Source organism: Acanthochromis polyacanthus, chromosome 16 (genome assembly GCF_021347895.1).
Source record: "Acanthochromis polyacanthus isolate Apoly-LR-REF ecotype Palm Island chromosome 16, KAUST_Apoly_ChrSc, whole genome shotgun sequence".
Classification (NCBI taxonomy): domain Eukaryota; kingdom Metazoa; phylum Chordata; class Actinopteri; family Pomacentridae; genus Acanthochromis; species Acanthochromis polyacanthus.
This window is the reverse complement of record NC_067128.1, coordinates 1544189-1565413: the sequence shown is the minus strand read 5'-3', so window position 1 is coordinate 1565413 and position 21225 is coordinate 1544189. Positions and strand designations below refer to the sequence as shown.

At 41.3% G+C, this 21225-nt stretch overlaps 2 protein-coding genes across 3 annotated transcripts in view; one reads left to right on the top strand and one right to left on the bottom strand.

Moving 5' to 3' along the window:
* The first annotated feature begins 11720 nt into the window (after positions 1–11720).
* On the top strand, positions 11721–13840 carry sf3b6 (splicing factor 3b, subunit 6). The gene is made up of 4 exons (XM_022210351.2): positions 11721–11885; positions 12143–12261; positions 13010–13148; positions 13288–13840. Exons 1-4 carry the CDS (start codon positions 11856–11858, stop codon positions 13375–13377), a joined length of 378 nt encoding a protein of 125 aa, XP_022066043.1. The 5' UTR covers positions 11721–11855; the 3' UTR covers positions 13378–13840.
* A 2009-nt stretch (positions 13841–15849) lies between these two features.
* Positions 15850–21225, bottom strand: part of vsnl1a (visinin-like 1a) — a 54140-nt gene continuing 48764 nt past the window's right edge. For both annotated transcript variants that reach the window (XM_022210348.2, XM_022210347.2), the window contains exons 3-4: positions 19699–19914; positions 15850–17831 (exon numbers count right to left, since the gene is read on the bottom strand). In XM_022210348.2, the coding sequence (XP_022066040.1) occupies positions 17634–17831; positions 19699–19914 (414 nt within the window). In that variant the 3' untranslated portion in view covers positions 15850–17633. The remainder of the gene's footprint in view (positions 17832–19698; positions 19915–21225) is intronic.

The following is a 21225-nucleotide window of genomic DNA, read 5'->3' as shown; positions in this document are numbered from 1 at the left end:
GCAGGGAACCTTGAGAAAAAGGTTCATATTAACCTAAATCACAGAATAACATTAACTGCTTTAAATTATCAGCAATTTAGATCAACATGCTAACAACATTTTAATCAAAATTTACCAGTTTCGCTGCCGTCATACAGGTCAGAGGAGTACTTGTTACAACAGCAAACTCTCTGTCATCTCTTTCTGCAGCTGGATCTGGAAACAGAAACAAAAAACAACTCTCATAATAGCACACAACTGGTCAATAAAATCCTTTAAAACTGGTATTTTTCCAGAGGACTTTCGTTGCTTTTTTAACGAGCGAGGAATGTAACATATTGTACGTTAACATACAAAGAAAAATAAATGAGAAAGTGTTGCTCACCAGGAAAAGTCATGATGTTGAAGCTGAAGCTGTTAGAAGTATTCGTCTCCTCAGGCAGCGACTCCTCCATAGTCGTTTCTGACTCATCCATGGACTCTACGAGGTTCTCGTCCAGCAGAGAACTGAGGACCTCTGGTCCACCAGTGTCCTCCACTGAAGCATTCTCCTCTTCAGTACCTTTGTCAGTTTCTGCCGTATTCACGATACAGCTTGAGCTCAAAACATCTGGGTCATGTTTGTCATCAAGTGGAGGCAAAATGGTTTCACCTGGCAAAACGTCTTCATGAGGTGTTATCACAGCAGGGACCATGTCCAACCCCTCAGTAGAATCGCTGTCTTCTTTTGGGGACTCAACAAAAGACTCAGACTGAGCAGAATCTTCACAGTCCTCCCTGTCCTCTGGACTACTTTTGACATTTGGGACCTCATTCCCTCTGTGAGGGTCAGCAGGTTCATCAGCCCGATGCTCTTGGCTGTGGTCTGTCTCAGGGTGAATAATACTAACAGCACCATCTACTGCTTGGACATCAGGCTGCTGTAGTCGATCCTCTGGTGGTACATCCTCATCCACAGTCAGGTCACGCTGCAGCAGTGGTTCATACGACGAGGTCAGTTCAGCTGTGTCAGGGTTGTCTTCCGTTGTGAAGCTCTTCCACCAGGTCTTCATAACCTCATTTAACACCTGGCCTTCACACTCCATCCGCACAAAGCATTTGGTTTTTCCGTCTGCTCTGGTGACTCTGGTGACAGTCAGCTGTAACGGTTTGTCTGCTGTAAGTGTGGATAGTTCATCGTATGCACGGCTGTCCCAACATCCACATAATTTATCGAAGCCTTCAAGCTCACACAGGAATGCCTGCGGTGGGATTTCCAACAGGACAGGAGGCACTTCTCTCACATCTGTACTGTTGACCTGGGACTTATTTCCATAGTCTATAAAGATAACAGAGAGCTCGTCTCCAGCTTTGCTGATGATTTCTGCACGATACCAAAGCTGATCATCTGAAAAGCGAGCGATGCATGGGTGTCCAGGGAGAACAGCACCTGGGTCGACAGGGTTGTGATCTGGACCATCTCCAACCTCTGAGACACGTAACATGATCTTATTGAGCTCTTCTGAGTTAGCAGACTGACACCAGAAGGTCTCATCATCATTTAAGACTGTGATGTAGACCTCTGATTGCTGGCCATCTAAAAACTCCTGTTGATGATAACAGCAGAGGTTCACCAGTGATTTCTCTGTGTTTTCTGGCTCTTCCCTGATGTCAGAGATCTCAATGGGCTCCTCCTTAACTTGTTTGAGTTTCTCTGAGAGGATTTCAGGACATTTTGTGTTCACTTCACACACGACACTCACACCGTTGTCTTCAAGACTAACTTCCCACACCGATCCCACCTGCCTGATGAACTCACACTTGAACACCTTTTCTGCGTTGTCACCGATGTTGCCTTTGAAAGTCGACATCACATCTGGATCAAGCACTCGGTTTTCTTCAAGACCTGCAGCGTTGTTCAACATACAATGTGTGCTGTAAACCGGTAACTCCAAAAAGGATTTATGGAGTCTGCCCAACTTGGAAATCGGCGTCATTACTGTATTTCCAAAATCCACAAACTCAACTAGAGCATCCGTGTTGCTGTGGATTTCTCTCACTACTGCTCGGTACCACGAGGAATCATCTGGGAACTCTGCTTGAACGAGGTCACCTGGATGGGCATCTTTGATGTTATTGGGTTTCACAGCTGATCTGGGATCATTGAGCTTTTCTACCAGGGAGAATATTTGCTCCTCTTCACTCAGACACTGCACATAGAAACTTAAAGGGCTGTTGCAGTGCGAGACATAAACATCTGCTGCCATACCAGGTGTGATAGGTTTTGAGGGCAGGTCTGAGAGTTGAGGGAGTTTCTCAGTGTTGCTTTCATTCTGGGATTCAGTGTCAGGTGACTCAGACTTGGTGTCAGCGGGTTTTTCTTTTTTTGGCATCACATGGGCTCCAGCTGGCTCTACACTGTTACTTGTCATCCTTCCACATGACTGCCTTTGATGTGGAGGCTTGTACAGCTCTAGTGGAGCAGTTCTGACCTTCTGACCGTTTTCACCAACAGTTCGAGTGGGCTTTGGTGCAGGCTGCAGACTCACATCGGTAGAGTTTCTCACATCTCTCATTTGAAGTGGAGGTTTAGGGGCAGAGAAATTATTTTTCTTTGGTGCTTGTGTCTGATCTCCCATGTCTGCCGCTTGCTTTGAGACAGCTTTTACTGTCTTTTTGTAACGATTTGCTGTAGCCTCGTGAGCTTTCCAGTCCTGGTTGACAACCTGCTCTTCTGTGTGCATCTCAATCTGAAACATTTTCTTGATCTTTGCATTGATCTGTGTGTTTCCATGATACAGCTCCACCAGCAATTTACCATCAGGTTCTCTGGCTACCACAAGCGCTCGGAATTTACATTCTGTTGCGTTTGTCTCAAACCAACTGTTCACCTCGCTGGGAACCTTGACGGGGACATCAGACAGACCACACACAACTGCCTGTACAGGTACAGACATGATGTCATTTGCCTCTCGGGGAACTGGAAGCAAGTCACATTTTTCCACCTCAATAGTGTCCCCATAATCCACAAAGTTCACCAGAATTGCCGGCTTTGTGGCCTTGATCTGACCTCGGTACCACTCCCCATCTGTGTACCGTGCAAAGCACAAAGTTCCAAAGACTGCTGGAAGCTTGACATTCTCCAGCTGGTGGCACAGATTGCTCACTTTCATCTTGAGGTCCTTCATCACATCAGCGTTCTTCTCAAGCTGGCAGTAGAACTGGCCTGTGCTGTTCACACATGTCACTGTGACCTGTTCCTCTGTCCCAGTTTTGACGTTGTGTGTTGAGTAGTAGTACGTGTCCAGGCGGAAAGATGGCCCAGTGGCTTTCTTGGGAGGTGCACTTTTGACTAGATTGGCCAAACTGGTGCAGACACTCTCGAAGGGAGTTTCTAAATCCACAATGTTGAAAACAACCTTCTGCTCGCTGTACATGACAGCAAATATGGTGCACTTTAAAATCACATAGTTGGACACAGCAGTTTCCACAAACTTCTGGAACTTTGTTACTGCCTCTCCATTCCACTCATTAATGGCAGATGTGGGGTCTATGGGGTTCAACAGGCTGCATCGAAAAGCCTGGCCGTGCAGAGTCAGGAATTCGGGGCGGATCCTTCTCAGGTCAAAGAGGGAGACCGTCTCCGTCTGGCCATAGTCGACAAACAACACGTCCACCTGAGGGGCTTCGTGCTTGTGAATCACCAGGGCTCTGTACCACATTCTATTATCAGGATGGCGAGCAACACAAGCGGTTTCTACATTAGGCTGAAACTCGCTGCCAGCATAGTAAGCCTGTATGTCATGCATTAGCAGTTTCAAGTAGCCTGCGTTTTGTGCTAGCTGGCACCAGAAGTCATTTGGGTTTTCAATGTAGGACACGGTGACATCCAGGACACTTCCGATGGGAAACATGTGCTCCTTAAAGGTAAGAACTCTTCTTTCAGTGTTGGCAATTAAAATTGGGTTTGGGGTCAGGAAAGACAATCCACTGCTGCTGATCACTCCTGAGACTCTGGGAGCTGGGTGCTGTGTGGGAGGCATACTGGTCGTTGGCATATTGACTTTAGCTTTGGTTTGAGTCTCAACTCTTTCAGCGAGACCAGCTCCACACATCAGTGTACCGACATCTTGTTCTCCCTGTGCTTCAGGATCTGTTAGGTGGACAGCATAGCTGTCACCATGCTTTGCCATCACGTGCACATTTAGTGGTTTATCTGTGACTGCTTTGAAGAAAAACTTAGAGGCATTTTCACCCCATGTCTGTTCTTTTGGTCTGACACCAGCCAAGGTGCATTTCAGTGCCAGTCGTGGCAGCTTTTTGAACTTGGCAGGAAGCATCCTAATATCCGTCCTGTCAACCAACTCGGTGTTTCCATAATCCACATAAAACACCTTGATTTGTGTCTCGCGTACTTCAGTCACAGTTGCTCTGTAGAATTCACCATCTTCTGACTTGGCAACGCAGTAGAGTCCAACAGTTGGATTTCTTACTGGATCTTTATTAGGTGAATCTTTGTACAGAAGATAGATACCATCCATCAGTTCATCCAGGTCCTTTGTGTAGTTCTGCATTTGGATCCAAAACTGTGATGGGCTGGATACGTGCTGAACGACTGCCACATGTGAGGAGTTTAGAGGGAGGTCTCCAGCAGGTAACTGCTCTGCTACTGCTTTCATTTTGTTTTCCTCTACAGCCTGTCTAGAAGTCAACATGTTTCTGTCATTGCTGTCTTGTTGGGCTGGAGGCTGGCGGTTGTAAGCAGAGTTACGGAGAGTGTAATCTCCAAGTGATTTGTCACACTCCAGAAAACAGCTCTCCTTTGTACCAAACAAGTTGTTCATGTTTACGCTGTCGTCCCCATACAGTGTAACATAGTGAACCCCCTCAGAGATACTTTGGTACTCAAATTTGGCGATCACTGTCTTGTACAGGAGGAGGCACCTGAGATAGTCGATCTGGCTGGTTGTCCATCCCACCCCTTTGTCAATGATACCATGAAGGGAGCAGATGTAGGTGACAACTGGCATCCTGAAGAACTCTGCAGCCAGTGGCCTGACGTACTTCACTTGAACAAACTGTTTTGTTCCAAAGTCAACATTTAATACTTCTACCATGTTATTGGTTGGGAATACCTGCTGCAGAACAGAGCGGTACCACTTGCCATCAGCTCCTCTTGCAGCACATGGAAACCCAACCATCTCAGCGCCTATAATGCAGTTGGACACCCTGCCTTCACAGCTCTGTGTGAGTTGCTCTGATAGTTTCTTCAACTCTTGTGAGAAGACTTTCAACTGGCAAAAAATCCTCAGTGGATTTGTCACTTCTGTGACGATGACGGTCTCCACAGTTCCTCCGGGCAGCTCTGGGTACATGAACGGCTCTTGCTTGTGTAGTCGCTCACCTGCTCCTTTGGAGAGCTGCTGGATCCCTGGAGACACTTCAGAAGCGCTATGGGACTGGAGCTTCATGAGTACAAAGTCTTGGAACAAGTCTTGAGACAGTTTCTTGGCAAATCCCATCTCATACATCTGCCTGGCTATGGAAGGGATGTGCAGGAGAAACGTTCTGTGCTGCACAAGTACATCTTGGACATGTGCTGTCACAGACTTCCCAGTGAGAGATTTCAAAAAATCCAGAGCAACCGGAGACCATCTGCTCTCAGGTGAGAGTGGTAGCACGTTAGCTAACACACAAAACTCCACTTCAGGGGCGAGTTGGAAATGCTCTTTCTTACCCCATGCCAACTGACTTGTTGTGGCGCTGGATGTCATGCCTTTGTCGACGAGGAACACGCTGTATTTGGAGCCATTTCTTGAGACGATGCGGGATCTGTACCAGGTACCATCTACCTGAGCCAAGCACTGGTCACCAGGATTTCCCTCCAACTCTTGAAATCTGCTCCCAGGAGACTGAATGTCTTTAGACAGGCACTCATAATCTGCTCTCTTCTCCTGGCTAAATTTTCCCCAGAACTCCACAAGCACAGACAGAGGATGCAAGTGGACCCTGGTTATGGTAATTCTGACGTCTGATCCTCGTGAAGGGAGTCCTTGGATTGAAGACATTTTGGTAGTTTTATGAAATCCAGCTGCCCATGACCAGTCACCTCTGCCCCTGTTGTGTAAGCACTAGATGTTATCTGGAAAACACAGAAGCACACAACACACATTAAGTACAACACTGCCACTCACTAGAATTCCTTTTACCATGCATTTCAGAAGACACTGCCAATAAAATGTTGAACCAGGGCCTTCATAGTCTGCCTCTCGTAGCTGGTTTTTGTAACGCTGTTTGAGTGCACACATGTTCACAAAAGCACTTATTTTCTACCCATGCTATTTTTTGACAAATACAATCTTTTCTATCAATGCTCAAATGTCTGTTTGTTTTTTAATAGAAATAACAATACTTTGTGTAGATTCACAAACTGGATTTTCTGGTTCAAATTTAAAGATTGAAATCTTACTGACTCCAAACTCCATACTGTAGCCTCACAGACATTAGTTCACTTCATTTTTTGATGCAGTGCTTTTCTTGATCTAAACATTTCTGAAATTGTAACTTGTTTTGGAGTTTGCTGTAAGGCAGTCAGAGTAACAATGTTCTAAGTCTGGAATTGTACGCTGTATTTAACAGCTAAATGAAGTTACTAAGTTTCCCATCCTTCACTGACCAAAAACATGAGTGCACTGATAGGTAACCCCAAATCCAAGTTACAGTTCGCCATATATTTAACATCCATCTGATTAGTTGTGTACATACCCCATAGCCTGATAAGCAGAGCACTAACCTACATCCTCATAAATCAATGAGCACTAATCCAGAAATCCAGGATCAGGGTTGATACCTACAACATGTCAACATACTCACTGGGTCAACTTTGTTTTCACCACAGATGATGGAGCTTCTACAAATCTGGATCGGAGCAAAAGCAGCAGCAAATCTAGAAACATGAGGCACAAAGCAGCTATTTAAAAAGAATAAGGAAATAAATGAAAGGAACTTAGATGGAACTGTTGATGAACTTCAAGCAATTCAATAATGAAGAGAGTTTTTCTGTCTACATTTGTGAGCTTGGGCGGATGAATTTCTTTAATAAAGTCTATCCTGTTTTAAAATAATCCATATCTAATACACAGATGATGGAACGCAAAAGTTACATAAAAAAAACAACAGCACCTATAATCATTTACTAAAGCCCACAATTCACATTTGTTGACTATCAACATAAGCATATCAGCAATGACGGATTCTACCAGAAACACTGAGGACTGTGATATGTTCAATGTCAAAATCAGCCTGTATTCACACTTTTATAATATATGTGACCACAGCACAGAGATACTGGCATCAATATACTCATGTCAGGCATCTCCACTAAAACAATTCATCTAAGAACAAAGCAGAAACAAGAAAATGTTTTTCTAACAGTAGACTGACATAAACCAACATCTTTAAACCAGTGATATGAAATGAGTGATACTGGAAAACACAGTCCTTCCCATGACCTGTTTCTTGCACAATGTCATAAATAAATTAAAAAAAAAAAAAAAAAACAACACTTGTTCTCCAATCATAGCCTCAAATTTAAATTTGGAAAAGCATCAACAAACAAATGAAAAAAAGTGTCCAAGTTGGACAAGCAATTTTTATTCAAAATGTAAAAAAAAAAAAACTATGAATGTACTTCCGCAAAGTATTTGACAGATCCATCTAATATTTCTCAACTATCTTTACAAATATCCATATTGTACGCTATGAAATATTTTGGCAAAATCAGAAATTGTTGAGCAGAAGTGTCAATCTATAACTGAGGGACTTCTGAAATCCATGGGATATATCTGCATACATTTTTATTAAAAGTAAAAAAACTAATGTTTTTATGTTCATTATGATCATGTCTTTACAAATTCCATAATTATTTATTATGGAAACAATCAATTATTGATAAAAAATGACTGGATATCACGAAAATATCAACTAAATAACCATCTGAATTTAATACCAACCACCTTCTAATGAGCGAAACAATATGAGCTGATTCAGAAATAGTTTGGATTGTGTTCTTTTTATTAAGTTGAGATAATCATGACATATATTTCTTTTTTGGCCATAGATCAAATTATACAAGGAAATCAGTGTCAGAGAAATCACCTTCAACTAAGTTCTCCGTTCCAAAAACACCTCTCCAGGAAGTGTGTTAATTCCAGATCACATGACCTGCTCCACATGATGTCATTTCCTCCTGAAGAAAACACTGGCCAGACTCCAAGGCTTTCTGACTTATTTAATATAAAGTAGTCAACAGGTTTACTACAATATCTTTAGAAATAACGTTACATTTTACTCAGTTGTATATATAATATTTAGAAGAATCTTTGGCTAAAATACCATGTGGTGTTTGGTTACAGGTGGCCATGTTGGTTTTAGGCTTGAAAACAGCAAAAATGTGACTATGATACAAAAAGTCCTGCAATTATACACTGAGCCAGAAACTATTCAAAAAAACCTTACGATTTGAGATCGAGAGCTTACTACATGTATGCCGATTCGACGGAGACAACACTAAATGAGAAAAGCTGAACAAGGAGAGGGTTAGATGAAACAAACAAAGAAACCCTGAAAGCCTGTTCTATTATAGTTTTAACTGTCACCAGATGCCTGGCTTTAGTGTTTTCCTTTATGTTAATAGAGACACTTCAGCTATCTATTGATGCAGAAATAGTGCTCTCTCTTGAACTCTCTAGAAAGGAGTTTGAAAAGTTCCAACTGACTGACAGTAATTTAACAATAGCACATCATTCACACAGCTAACAAACAACTGCTAGTCTCAAGGTTTAGTTAATGGTTTTCATGAACATTGATATTTGACTAAAGTATCACTTCATGTGTTTAATCAGAAATAGACATAATGGTTTTACTAGTTTCACTACTAAGCTAAGTGAAACATGAAGTAACAACACACTAGGTCACAATTACAGGACAATAACTCACAAGAAAGAGACTATAGGTCACAGGAAAAAGACACTTGGTCACAATAAAAAGATCTTAAGTCATAATAAAAGGACTATACGTCACAAGAAAAGGACAGTAGGTCCAATTAAAGGGCAATAATTCAAAATAAAAGGAAATAGGTCACAATAAAAGGACAATAGTTCACAAAAAAGGACACAGTAAAAGGACAGTAAGTCACGGGAAAGGGACAATAGGTCACAGGAAAAGGACAATAGGTCACAGGAAAAGGACAATAGGTCACAGGAAAAGGACAATAGGTCACAATAAAAAGATGATAGGTCACAGGAAAAGGAGAATAGGTCACAAAAAAGGACACAGTAAAAGGACAGTAAGTCACGGGTAAGGGACAATAGGTCACAGGAAAAGGACAATAGGTCACAGGAAAAGGACACTGACAAAAATATACATCGACAATCTGAGTACTTAAAATGATTTCCTTGATTGAATTTTAGAAGAATTTAGGAGATAGGATTAAGCTACAAACGGATAAAAAGCCTGGCAATGGAAAGGGGCATTAGCTAGATTACAGGGTAAATAAATAGGTCCGCTTTAGGTCAGGTCAAGTTAGAAAAATATACCACTGTTGCAGAATATAAAACTGTGTGGAAATTATTCTTGTGTCCGTATTTCAAACTGTGTGAGAGAAAAACGAAACATCAGAGTTTAATTAGCGACTTTATGTCGGATTAGATTCTGTCAGTTTACCGTTAGCTAATGATACATCTGGATAGGTTAGCTTGGTTAGCACTAGCGCAGCCATTTGTATCGCTTAATTAGACGGCAGGTAGCTTTACTGATGTTCAGTTAAGTGTATATAGTTATCATTGTAGCTGTTAGAGTGACTAACCAGCAGTTTAACTCACCGTTTTTACTCCTCCTCGGTGATCCCGCCGACGTTTCTTCAGCTAAAGATGGTGGTAACTTAGCAACAGCAGCTAAACGGCTAGCTGCTCAAATCCTGCCGCGGCGGCGCTAACCTTCAAAAACCGCCGAAATAGTTCAAACTTAAACCGAGCGAGCGAACGTCAGTCCGACCGGCTCTACTCTGGTTTTTATCAGATGAAAACTGCTCCCAAAATTAGTTGTAATGTGTCTACAAAAATCAACAAACTCCACAGCAAACCGAGTTAGTAACGCTTCACGGACGTTAACGAGCCCGGGACCGAACCACGCGGCCGAACAACCTGTTTCCATCCGCAACCCGGAACTATTGCTGTTACACCATAAAATATGCAAATTATTAAAATGTTTTAAAATTATGTTTTTCTATTGTATTTTCAGTTCAATCCATGTTGGTGTTCACAAAGAAACACAAATTTAATTTCCCTCGGGATTAATAATCTATCTATCTATCTATCTATCTATCTATCTATCTATCTATCTGTCTATCTATCTATCTATCTATCTATCTATCTATCTATCTATCTATCTATCTATCTATCTATCTATCTATCTATCTATCTATCTATCTATCTATCTATCTATCCCCTTAAACATTCACCTTACAATCTACAAATAAGAGGTTAATTAGAGATAAAACTTTATTATCACAAACAATTTTTTGTGCCAAATATTACTTGGATAACAAAATTTCATGAGAATAGGCATCACATGTGAACGCCACCAAGAAAACCAATAAGCACAATACATCACTGAAAATGGAAAAGTAACCTAAAATTGTTCTAAAGTAGAGAAATAAAAAGTAATACTACAGTGATTTTGACGTAATCTAATAATATTACACAAGACAATGAAATATTGCACCTGAAAATGCAACATTACATTTTGGGTATGCATTCAGGAGACAGGGAGTTAGTTTTAAGACAATTCAGAGACCCTAAAGACGTTCTGCAAAATGTGGCACCTGATTGTCAACAAAGAACTCAAACGATTGCCCAATAACTTGCTAAAGAGTGTTTTGGTTCAAAGATACTTTTGAAAGAATGATGAGGAAAGTGTTGCCTCAGGAGGGATTTCACCATCACCCTCCTCCGCACAAAGGAAAGGAAACTGGCCACACCACTCATAGTATTAGCTATGTAGATTTATAGACCTCAGCGGTGGTGTCAAGTTGTGTCATTGCAGAATATATGAGATTGAAGTCTAATGAGTAAAAACATAACTTGTCTTTTGTCTTGCAAAACCACCAGGTAAGTTAGCACTGCAACACTGTTCATTGCCACAACAATCACCATTTCCTCATTCAGTTTCTACTACAGTAATAGGAAGCAATGTTCTGTATCTCATCTTGCAGGGACTTGATTTGTTCTACGAGCACATTATTTTTGGAGTTTATGCACAGGATGGATATGAAAAAGACAAAGCCTTTATTATCAATCTCATTAATATTAGTAAAAATTCATATTCATAAAGCAAAATTCAGTAATCAAAAGCCAAATTATCTTGTCTTCCATAAAGAATTTGAATATTATTTAAAGTCAATAGCCCCATCTAATAACCAGAAAGCAATAAAAACTGTTAACATTTGTAAAAAAAAAAAATTAAATTGCTATAATTGTTTAAATTTGCTCAGCTGTTTTTTGTTTGTTTTTTGTTTGTTTTGTTTTTTTTTTTAGTTTGCTATCTTTTCTTTCTTCTTTTCTATTTTTTTTCTTCAAAAAAAACGAAAAAAAATCTTGCAGAGACTGGGAAACTGGCAACATCCTCCAGTAAGTGGCAGCACTACTCTTTATTTAACGTATTAGTGCAGTACCACCGTCCTCCTCCAGGTAACGCAGCACCTTGTTTGCGTCTGCTCGTAAACCGGAAGTTCGTCACCAGCTCGCGACCGTAGCCATTTTGACGACAGAAGTGAAGAAGAAGAAGGAAAGTGCGTGTTTGTAGTTCAGCGGCTGATTTTTCACAAATAAACCGTCAACATGGCTATGCAGGCAGCAAAACGCGCTAATGTAAGTGTGAGCGAGTCTGCTGGTGTGTTCTGGGAGGACTGGACCTTTAAAATATTAGCTCAGTTTGGCTCGAAGCTAACGGGGCCCAGTGTTAGTTGGTTAGCATGCTAACAAAACAATCCCGCTGCCTGTAGTCTTACATTTTATTGATTCAAAAGACATTAAAAACGTTTGCGGTCTTTTATGATTCACACATATTTTGCCAGTTGTGCTCTGACGTTAGTTTTGAAAGTGTTTTCTCTCGCTGTATGCTTCAGATACGACTTCCTCCAGAGGTGAACAGAATCCTCTACGTCAGGAATCTTCCCTACAAGATCACAGCTGAGGAAATGTACGATATCTTTGGGAAATACGGACCAATACGTCAAATCAGAACGTGAGTGATTCACTGTAGATTTCTGGAACTTTTACTTCTGTTTCATACTTTGTTAAAAGAAGCAGCAAAGCGTACTGACGTTTGCTGACATGCTGAAAGAATTGTGTTGCAGTTAGCAAATAACAAATGTTGCAACCTTGGGTATACAATATGCAGCATATCTGACCCAGAATTTAATTTTTCTTGTTAATATGACTATTTCATTGTCAGAGATCGTGATTGTTTTGTGCAAATCATATTAAAATTGCATCATCGGTCAAAAAAATCAGTAGTGTAGAAAATCTAACTCTAGATACTGCTGGGGTACGATGGGATCGATAAACCAATTTGCGCCATAGTAGCAAATAATGTTATTAATCTATATTTTGGTGTTATAATATCTTGGTCAAATGTAAATGGATGTAAAATATATCTTCTTATTGTATTTTATCTTTAAGGAAAATGCCCCTCTGTCAAATTTTAGAGATGCAGGTTAACATTTTGTTCTGCTTGTCTCTGGATTGGTGATCCATGTAGATAACTAGCACTGGAAAGGTTTTTGTTTCTTGAAAATGACATAAATCAAATTTGTTTTGGGAAACCAAGGAGACAGCACTGTTTAGCTGTAAGAGCATCCCAGTTAACCAGGAAGAAATGAATCTCAGCATCTCCTGTGTGCACGTTAAATAATTTATCCCTAATGTTTTCTGTAAGATTTGCACAGATTGGTCTTGTTCTCACTCTTCTGTGTGTTTTTTTCTTCTCTCAGAGGGAACACACCTGAAACCAGAGGAACAGCCTACGTCGTGTATGAAGACATCTTCGATGCCAAGAACGCCTGCGACCATCTGTCAGGTTTCAACGTCTGTAACCGCTACCTGGTGGTCCTCTACTACAACGCCAACAGAGTGAGTAGGAGCATCACAGTGCATTACAAATAAAATGTATTATTATTGCACAAATGGAGGGATGGGGTTTGGGTTTAGGCAGTTTTCAGCAATATTTTCAAACCTGATTTTCTCAATTTATCCCCTGCTTTTTTTCCAGGCTTTCCAGAAAATGGACACAAAGAAGAAAGAGGAGCAGCTGAAGCTTCTAAAAGAGAAATACGGCATCAACACAGACCCCCCCAAGTAGACGCCCTCAAACCGCTTCTATCTGTACAAACGTCACATGTTGCTCACTCCATGCTGGTGATGATCTGCTGATTCAGTTCTTAATATTTTTTAATCACTTTGTTCTGTTGGATTTTTCTTTTTATTGTCAGACTTGCATTCACAGATCTGTCCCATCCTCTGGTTGGTCTGGCAGGATGTTTTTGGGCTGTTTTTTGTGCAGCCACAGAGAACGCTGCTTCTTAAAATTCCCTCGTCAGTTTGATTTTCAGGGCTTCAAATATTTGTTATGTTATTGTCAAAAACTGATTCTAAAGGCTGTAGATTAACGACATGGTTGTAGTTTTCCCCCTCATAAACACGTTAAAAGTTTCCAAACTGCTTTTATTTTTAATTTATAGCTTTCACATGAGTTGGGCTTGAATGACACGAACCAACAATGCAAAGGATCTAATTTCTGTAAAATAAATGTTCTTTTTCTTAAATCTTGCATCTCTTCCTTTTTTCCGTGTTGTAGATGTAACGTACAGAAGCTCTGAACCCTGCTTGAACCCGTTCAAATCAATAGACTGCATTTTGCTCCTTTACAGGCGGGTTGGGGGGGTCGCCTGCTGCTCGGTTTGCCTGTAGCAGTAAACGGCTGCTGATGTTCTCTGGGGTTTTATTGGGATCCCTGCTGTATGTATGTGAGGATTCAGACCCCTGAGTGAACCCAGAGCAATCACTGCTGCTGTGACAGAGAATTATGGGTAAACACTGCAGCTTTCTGAGGTATTTCCTCGTAAATCTTTCTGTATAGATCCACTCTGTTCCCATGTATTCCTGTGTCTGTCAGTGGAATTGCACCAGAGGAGCAAACGTATATATTAAAGTCTATCTCAGCAGTGACATCTGGTGGTTGTATGGGGACATTACTGCAGAAATGTCTTCCTCCAAGATAAAGCCAGTGCTCTCACACCCAGACCTGGAGGACCTTGTCCAGACACTCGTCTTCTCCCGTCTTTATTATCGTAACTCTGTCCTCTCTGACGTTCTTGTAAAGCTCCTCAGTCGGCTCCAACTTGTCCAGCAGCTCGGCTTCTTATCGGTTTTAACAGACGACATCACATCCCTCCTATCTTGGCTTCCCTCCACCGGCTCCCTCTTGGTTTGAGAACTGATTTTAAGATTTTACTGATCACTTTTAAAGCACCCCAAGCTACGTTTATGATCTGTTCACCATTTATGATCCTGCTGGCAGCCTTACAGCACCGTGTCACACTACCAGTCTGCATGTTGTAACACCTGGAACAGCTGTTCATCTTCTACCTGTTTCTAGTAGAATACCTCACATCACAGAAGTCCTGGCTTCTTTCTCTCCCTGTTCATTTTATAAATGATCATAAGGTTTTGCTGATGAGTTTTAAAGCTTGTCTGGGTCAGAAATGTTGGTTCCCAAAGGAGCTAATCTGCACTTTTAGATTCTGTAGTGGAGCTGTGAAATCACTGCTTAATTCTGATAGACTTGCTTGTGGGATATTATGTCTTTTTTATTACCTTTTAAGGGCTTATTGCTTTTATTATTATGCTTTAACTAATGACATATGGAGTCTTGTGTTATGTGATTTTTTTATTACCTTATAAGCATTTATTTTTATTTTGTTATTGACATTTATTGTATTTTAAATGATACATTTTTGAAAAAAAATCATTATAATTATATATATTCTATTAATAGATAGATAGATAGATCCAAGCATTTCTACCGGTAGTGTGTATTCTTTTTATATTCATTTATTATATTTTACATTATTTATCAGTTATATTATTTTTTGACATTATATCTTCTTGTTTTAACTTTAATGTTAATTTCACTTTCATTTTGTTTGGCCTTCTGAATGTCCTGCTTTTGCTTTTTCATAACTGCTACATATAATAAAGCTGTTGTATTATTTTGTTATTAATGTGACAGAAAGCTGAGTATTGCAGGTGTAGATGCAGGCTTAACCCTCCTGTTGTCCTCATTTACGGGCACTAAAAACATTGTTCACTTGTCTGAAAAAAATCAGCAAAAAAAAACAACTCAAAATTTCTAAAAAAAAAATGCGAAATTTTCATGAAGAAAATTCCAATAATACCTTAAAAGTTTTGTTTGAAAAAATCCCCCAAGTGTGGCAAGAAAATTCTTGCAAATTTTTTCAAAAAATGGGTAAAAATCTTCCAAAAAATCCTAAAAATATTTAAAGTGATTCAATATATCAGTAAAACTTCTATTTTCTTTAAGACATTCACATAAAATCAACCAAAATCCAGCGAATTTACATTTTTAACATTTCTTTTTTTCCACCAAAAAATGTTCCAAAAGTTCCCAAAAATGTTGAAAATATGGACATCAGAAGTTTCACTGTAAAAATATACTTTTTTCCACATTTTCAAACTTATAAACGGGTCAATTTGACCAGCAGGACGACACGAGGGTTAAAGACGCTCTGACCAGTTATGAGACGAGACAACAGCCCATTGAGTTCCTTTTATTAGATTAAATCACAACACAGGGAGTAGTGCAGCCATGTCGTCAGGGACACAATACATGCTACAAAAGAATCCTTGTACACGGTTGCCGTTGCTTACATTTGGTATCTGATAGCAGTAATAGTAATAACAGAGTTGGAATTAGAAACTGGCCAAAGATGTTCATGTAAAGAAGTTCAGGTTAGAAAGTTGAGCGGGCGGGGGGGCAAGTCGAAGGCGATGGACTGGAGTGACGGGTTTTTATTGCAGAACTGTTTTATGACTTCATCCTCCACGAGTGTTAAAGCAGGTCGGAAAGTTTATTCAGAAGATAGAGGTGGGCTGATTTCTAAACCAGGTGGTTCCACGCGTCGCTGAACTTCTCTACATCTACGTACGTGTACAATGTGTGAGAGACGGGAGTAAAAAAGTACAAAAAGATCGACTGATTGGTAAAGAGAGACTTTGGAGGGCTGAAAAAAGGGGCGGAACCTACTGAACACATGGCTTTACGGTGAGGACTGTCCTCTGCTAGCTCTAATGGAATCACTGCTGCTTTCACTCACTTCCACTGAAAAAGACAAACAGGAAAATGCTCTTCTTTAACGCTCCAAGTGTCTTAAAAAACAAACTCCTCTGAAATCTCTGTAATGATATGTGGAAAAAAAACAAAGAGAACGTGGATGTGATGCTCTAATTAAACTCGTTCTGTGGGGAATCCTGATTCCAACGTTGCCTCCGCACAAATTAGCACAAAAAATGATCGATTCCTCCAACGTTTGAGCGTTCGCGATGAGAGAGAGTGTGTTTAAATGCACATGGGGGGCAAGGATTTAGTTCTTAGCAACATATACCACAGCTAATCTACGAGGAAACATGCTCCCACAGTTACAGCAGTCAAAAGAAAACGTCTGGACAGATCACAAAAACTACATCCCATACGACGATGCTTGCAGAAGGGCCTGCTGCAGTGTGTTTTCTCCTCCCTATGTAGTCAGTAAAACAATCTCATGGCCTCCCTCTCTAAAAGTGTCACCACGCTGCTCGGATAAGGCTTTCCGTCTTCGATCACAGGATGCAAACTGAGGAGTCGTTTAAGGCAGAAACCTAAAGGCATGCAAATTAACTACATTTATAGTTTCTTTACCGACAGTACAGGCATGTTTCGGAAGGAAAAAGTTGGACGATCCATCTCTTCTAGAGCTAATAATCGAGACGATGGACAGAGTGTCTTATCGGAGGCAGATACATTATCGTAGGAGTTTTGGTTCGGTCGACGTTACTCGGTATCATGAAACACATACAGCTAGCGTCAGTAAACTCGGAACAATAAATAGAGTAGCGGCAAATTCAACGCAGCACATCACCGATGCGCAAGCTCCAGTAGAATGAAACTTCATGGAAAATACTTTGCACACTTCACATTTTGGCAGTTGATCTTTAAATAATTTAAATATATATTCATATTTATATTTCTATATAATATTATTTGTGCGAGGTGTTCTTATGTAGTGAGGCGTGCGTGTGTGTGTGTGTGTGTGTGTGTCAGTGGTGTGCACTCGCACCGTTGCACCCGCGCACGTTGTCGTATGTTGTGTGTAGATCTTGATTTTTATAGCAAATAACATTCTCATGCACACGAGTGTTTCAAACACAAGAAGCAGATCCATTGAAAGGTAGTCCAAGCATATTTTTTTTTCAGTGGAAATAGCTGCAAACTGAATGGAACATGAAATTCTTTCTGTGCAGTCCGTGGCGGCTGGTGTGGCGCTCCGCTCGCCCTCCGGCCTATTTCTGGAGGTCACACTGCAGCAGTAATACGATGGACGGGTCGCTCTTAGCCGCCTCTTTGAACTCCTCCAGCGAGATCTGGTCGTCGTTGTTCTTATCCATCTTGGAGAAGATCTTGTCCACCCTCTGCTCAGGCGTCAGGCCGTCCTCGTTCATCTTCATCATGATCACCGTGCCCACCATCTTGTAGATCGCCTGCAGGGGAGAAAGATGGAGAGAGATGTTCGGGTCAGAGCTCTTGTTTAACTTTGCTTTTCTTGAGCGATGCAATAGGAATAGAGGAAACATGAAATGAGACAATTAGTGTTTAAAACATATCTTAAGAACATGAAGGCCTGCATGATCTGTAATTTTCCTTTTCCAAAAAGTTTTTTTTGGGTTTTGTTTGACAGGTTAAGTTGAGAGGCAGACAGGAAAGTTCTTGGTTCTTCTACGTGTCGTCCTCTCTGCTTTCTTTGTCACCCTCACCCCGACCAGTCGAGTCAGACGGCCCCTCTCCCTGAGCCTGGTTCTGCTGGAAGTTTTTTTCCTCCCATTCTCCCCAAAGTGCTGCTGAAAGGGAATCAGTTGGATTTGTCGTGTTTCTTCCTATGACATACAGGGGGTCCTCGACTTAGGTCAGAGCTCCGTTCGATTTTAGCCGTAAGTCGGAACTCCAGTGAAAATGTAAGCAAAGCCATTATGTGCATCACGATAACGATCAATTCGTCAGAAACATTACGTTCCAGGCACCTGTATAGCTCAATGGGTTAAGTGGGTTAACCACATATAGGAGCTGGTTCCTGACACAGTGGCCCGGGTTCGATTTCTGCTTCTGGCCCTTTGCTGCATGTCTTCTCCCTAGTTTCCTGTCACTCTCTTGCTTAGCCTGTCAAATAAAGCTGAAAAAGGCCCAGAAACAAAATATTAAAAGAAATGCCATGTTCCCAGCATTTTATTCTGTCTAATTTCACTTCCATGGAGACGGCTTTCCTTTTCTTCCAGCATCAGAAGAGTCTGACTTACGCTGGGAGCCATAATGAAGGTAAAATGTTAGTGAATGTAGCACAATCCAAGGTGTATCTGTATCCATATTCATCCACTCCACTCATCAACTAGTTCCACGTAATCAGTTCCGATGTAACGATGAAACGCCGTAGGTCGATGACATCGCAAACCGAGGACCTCCTGTTATACTGTAAGTGCTTAACCTTACTGTGGAAAGTGCTCTCAGATGACTTCCGTGTAATTCCTCTGGTGACCCATGCATTATGAGAGGACGTTTTTGTAGGAGTGTAGAGTGAGAAAAACCAGTTGTATCTTTTCTCTAATGTCCATTATATAGGAGCTAGTATCTAAGGAAGACAAACTCTTTTCCTCTCCACTGTTAGCTTCTAATGCGTTTGATGCCTTGAACTTAGTATTTGCAGACATAAAGTGATGTATGGTCAGAATAAATAACTAAAACACACACTAACTCCAGCCTGGACTTATTCTGTCACTGACGTCCTCCCACATGTGTGAAATATGACTCCCTGCTTATTTCCCCTTCAACAGCACGAAAAACATGACTCTGAATTTACACCGCATGCAGACGAGTCACAGTTGGCTGATGGACGTCATCGCTCAAACGATGACACATGAAGTGTTAGAGCATTTCTAAAGATGTAACTCCATCCAACAGACACGTTCAGAACATAAAACCCCGTATGACCTGGACCAGATCCAGAACACCCAGAGTCTGAGGAGTGTTTTAATGAGGGACTGGGATGTACCCACACAGAGGACAACATGGAGCTGATCTCCTGGAGCAACGGAAGTACAACAAATTCCAGATGAGTCTGCTCTAAACAAGCCTCCTGTTGCATATTGTTTGAATTTATGAATAATTAGTGTCTTGTCCGGCCCTGGAGGCTCAGTGCTCGGCCGTATAACCTTTAACTGAGATCAAAAATTCATAAGATCCTCGTGACTCAGCAGTTCATGGAGCAAACAAAGTGAAGCAGCTCAGGCTCGTCTGCCGGAGCCATCTTAATGTGAGTAAACTGAAGATGTTCTCATGTTCAAAGAGTCCTTTCTTTACCTCGATGATCTCCAGCATCTCCACCCGTGTGATCTTGCCGTCTCCGTCCAGGTCGTACATGTTGAAGGCCCAGTTGAGTTTCTGCTCGAAGCTTCCCCGTGATGTGATGGACAACGCACAGATGAACTCTCTGAAGTCGATGGTGCCGTCGCCGTTCTTGTCAAAGGTCCTGAAGGCGTGCTGGGCGAACTTGGAGGCATCACCGTACGGGAAGAACTGAAAGGAGACAGAAAAGGTGTAAAGTGTTACTTAAAGCAGAGGTGTCAAACTCATCTTAGTTCAGGTTCACATTCAGCCCAGTTTACTCTCCAGTGTTCCAGACCAGTAAAACCACAGCATAATAGCCTATAAATTAAAGCTGCAAGCAGCGTTGGACGGGTCCTCGCACTCTTGCTGGTCGGTGAATCCAAGCATGTCCACCAGGTGGCGCTGTGATTGAGAGTATATTTCTGCCAATGAATGTGATGAGGGTTGGGCTGTGATCACATGTGTAAAGTTTCAGGCAGATTGGAGCATGTACAGGTCAGACATGCAGCACTTCCTGTCCATTCACTAGGTGGTGCTATGACTGTGACTTCATATTGGTCTATGGATGTCATCAGGACCGGACTCTGATCAGACATGTAAAGTTTCAGACAGATTGGAGCATGTACAGGCTAATTATAAAGCACTTCCTGTCCATCCACAAGGTGGCGCTGCGATCAAGAGTATATATATTAGCCTATGGAAGTGATCAGCACTGGACTCTGATCACACAAGTAAAATTTCAGGCAGATTGGAGTATGTACAGGCTAGTTGTACAGCATTTCCTGTTTATCCAACAGGTGGCGCTGTCACTCTGACTGTACGTTGGTCAATGGATGTCTTCTAAACTGGACTCTGATCACACATGTAAAGTTTGAAGGAGACTGGAGCATGCAGAGGATAGTTACACAGCTGTTGATGTTTCATGGCGAAGCATCAAAATTGTGGAGGTCACCATGGCCACACCCTTTGGCTTATGCGGGAACTTTTAATAACCTTTGATCATTACGTTCTGTTGCATATACGGGCGAAATTTGAAGTCTCTAAGAGTAACCCCCTAGGAGGAGTTCGTTCTCAAAAACGACCCCTAATCTGCCCGTAGAGCTCAATGGGTTAAGTGGGTTAACCACATATAGGAGCTGGTCCCTGATGCAGCGGCCCGGGTTTGATTCCTGCTTGTGCGGTCCTTTGCTGCATGTCTTCTCCCTCATTTCCTGTCAATCTCTCTACACTGACTGCACCTATTTAATAAAGCCGGGAAAAGGCCAAAAAACTAATACTTAAAAAAAAAAAGATGTGTAGATTCTCAGTCATACATGTGTTGATTCTAGGAGCTGTAAAACAACTGGACTTATTTTTTAGGGTCTTGAAGACTTTTAAGTTCACTAAAGAAGCCTCTTGGTTGAGGATGAAAAGTCCTCAAGAAAGAGAAATCCAGTTGAATTTCACTGAAGGTCCTGGAATTATGCTGTTATCAGCAAATAAGACTGAGATTTTATGAGG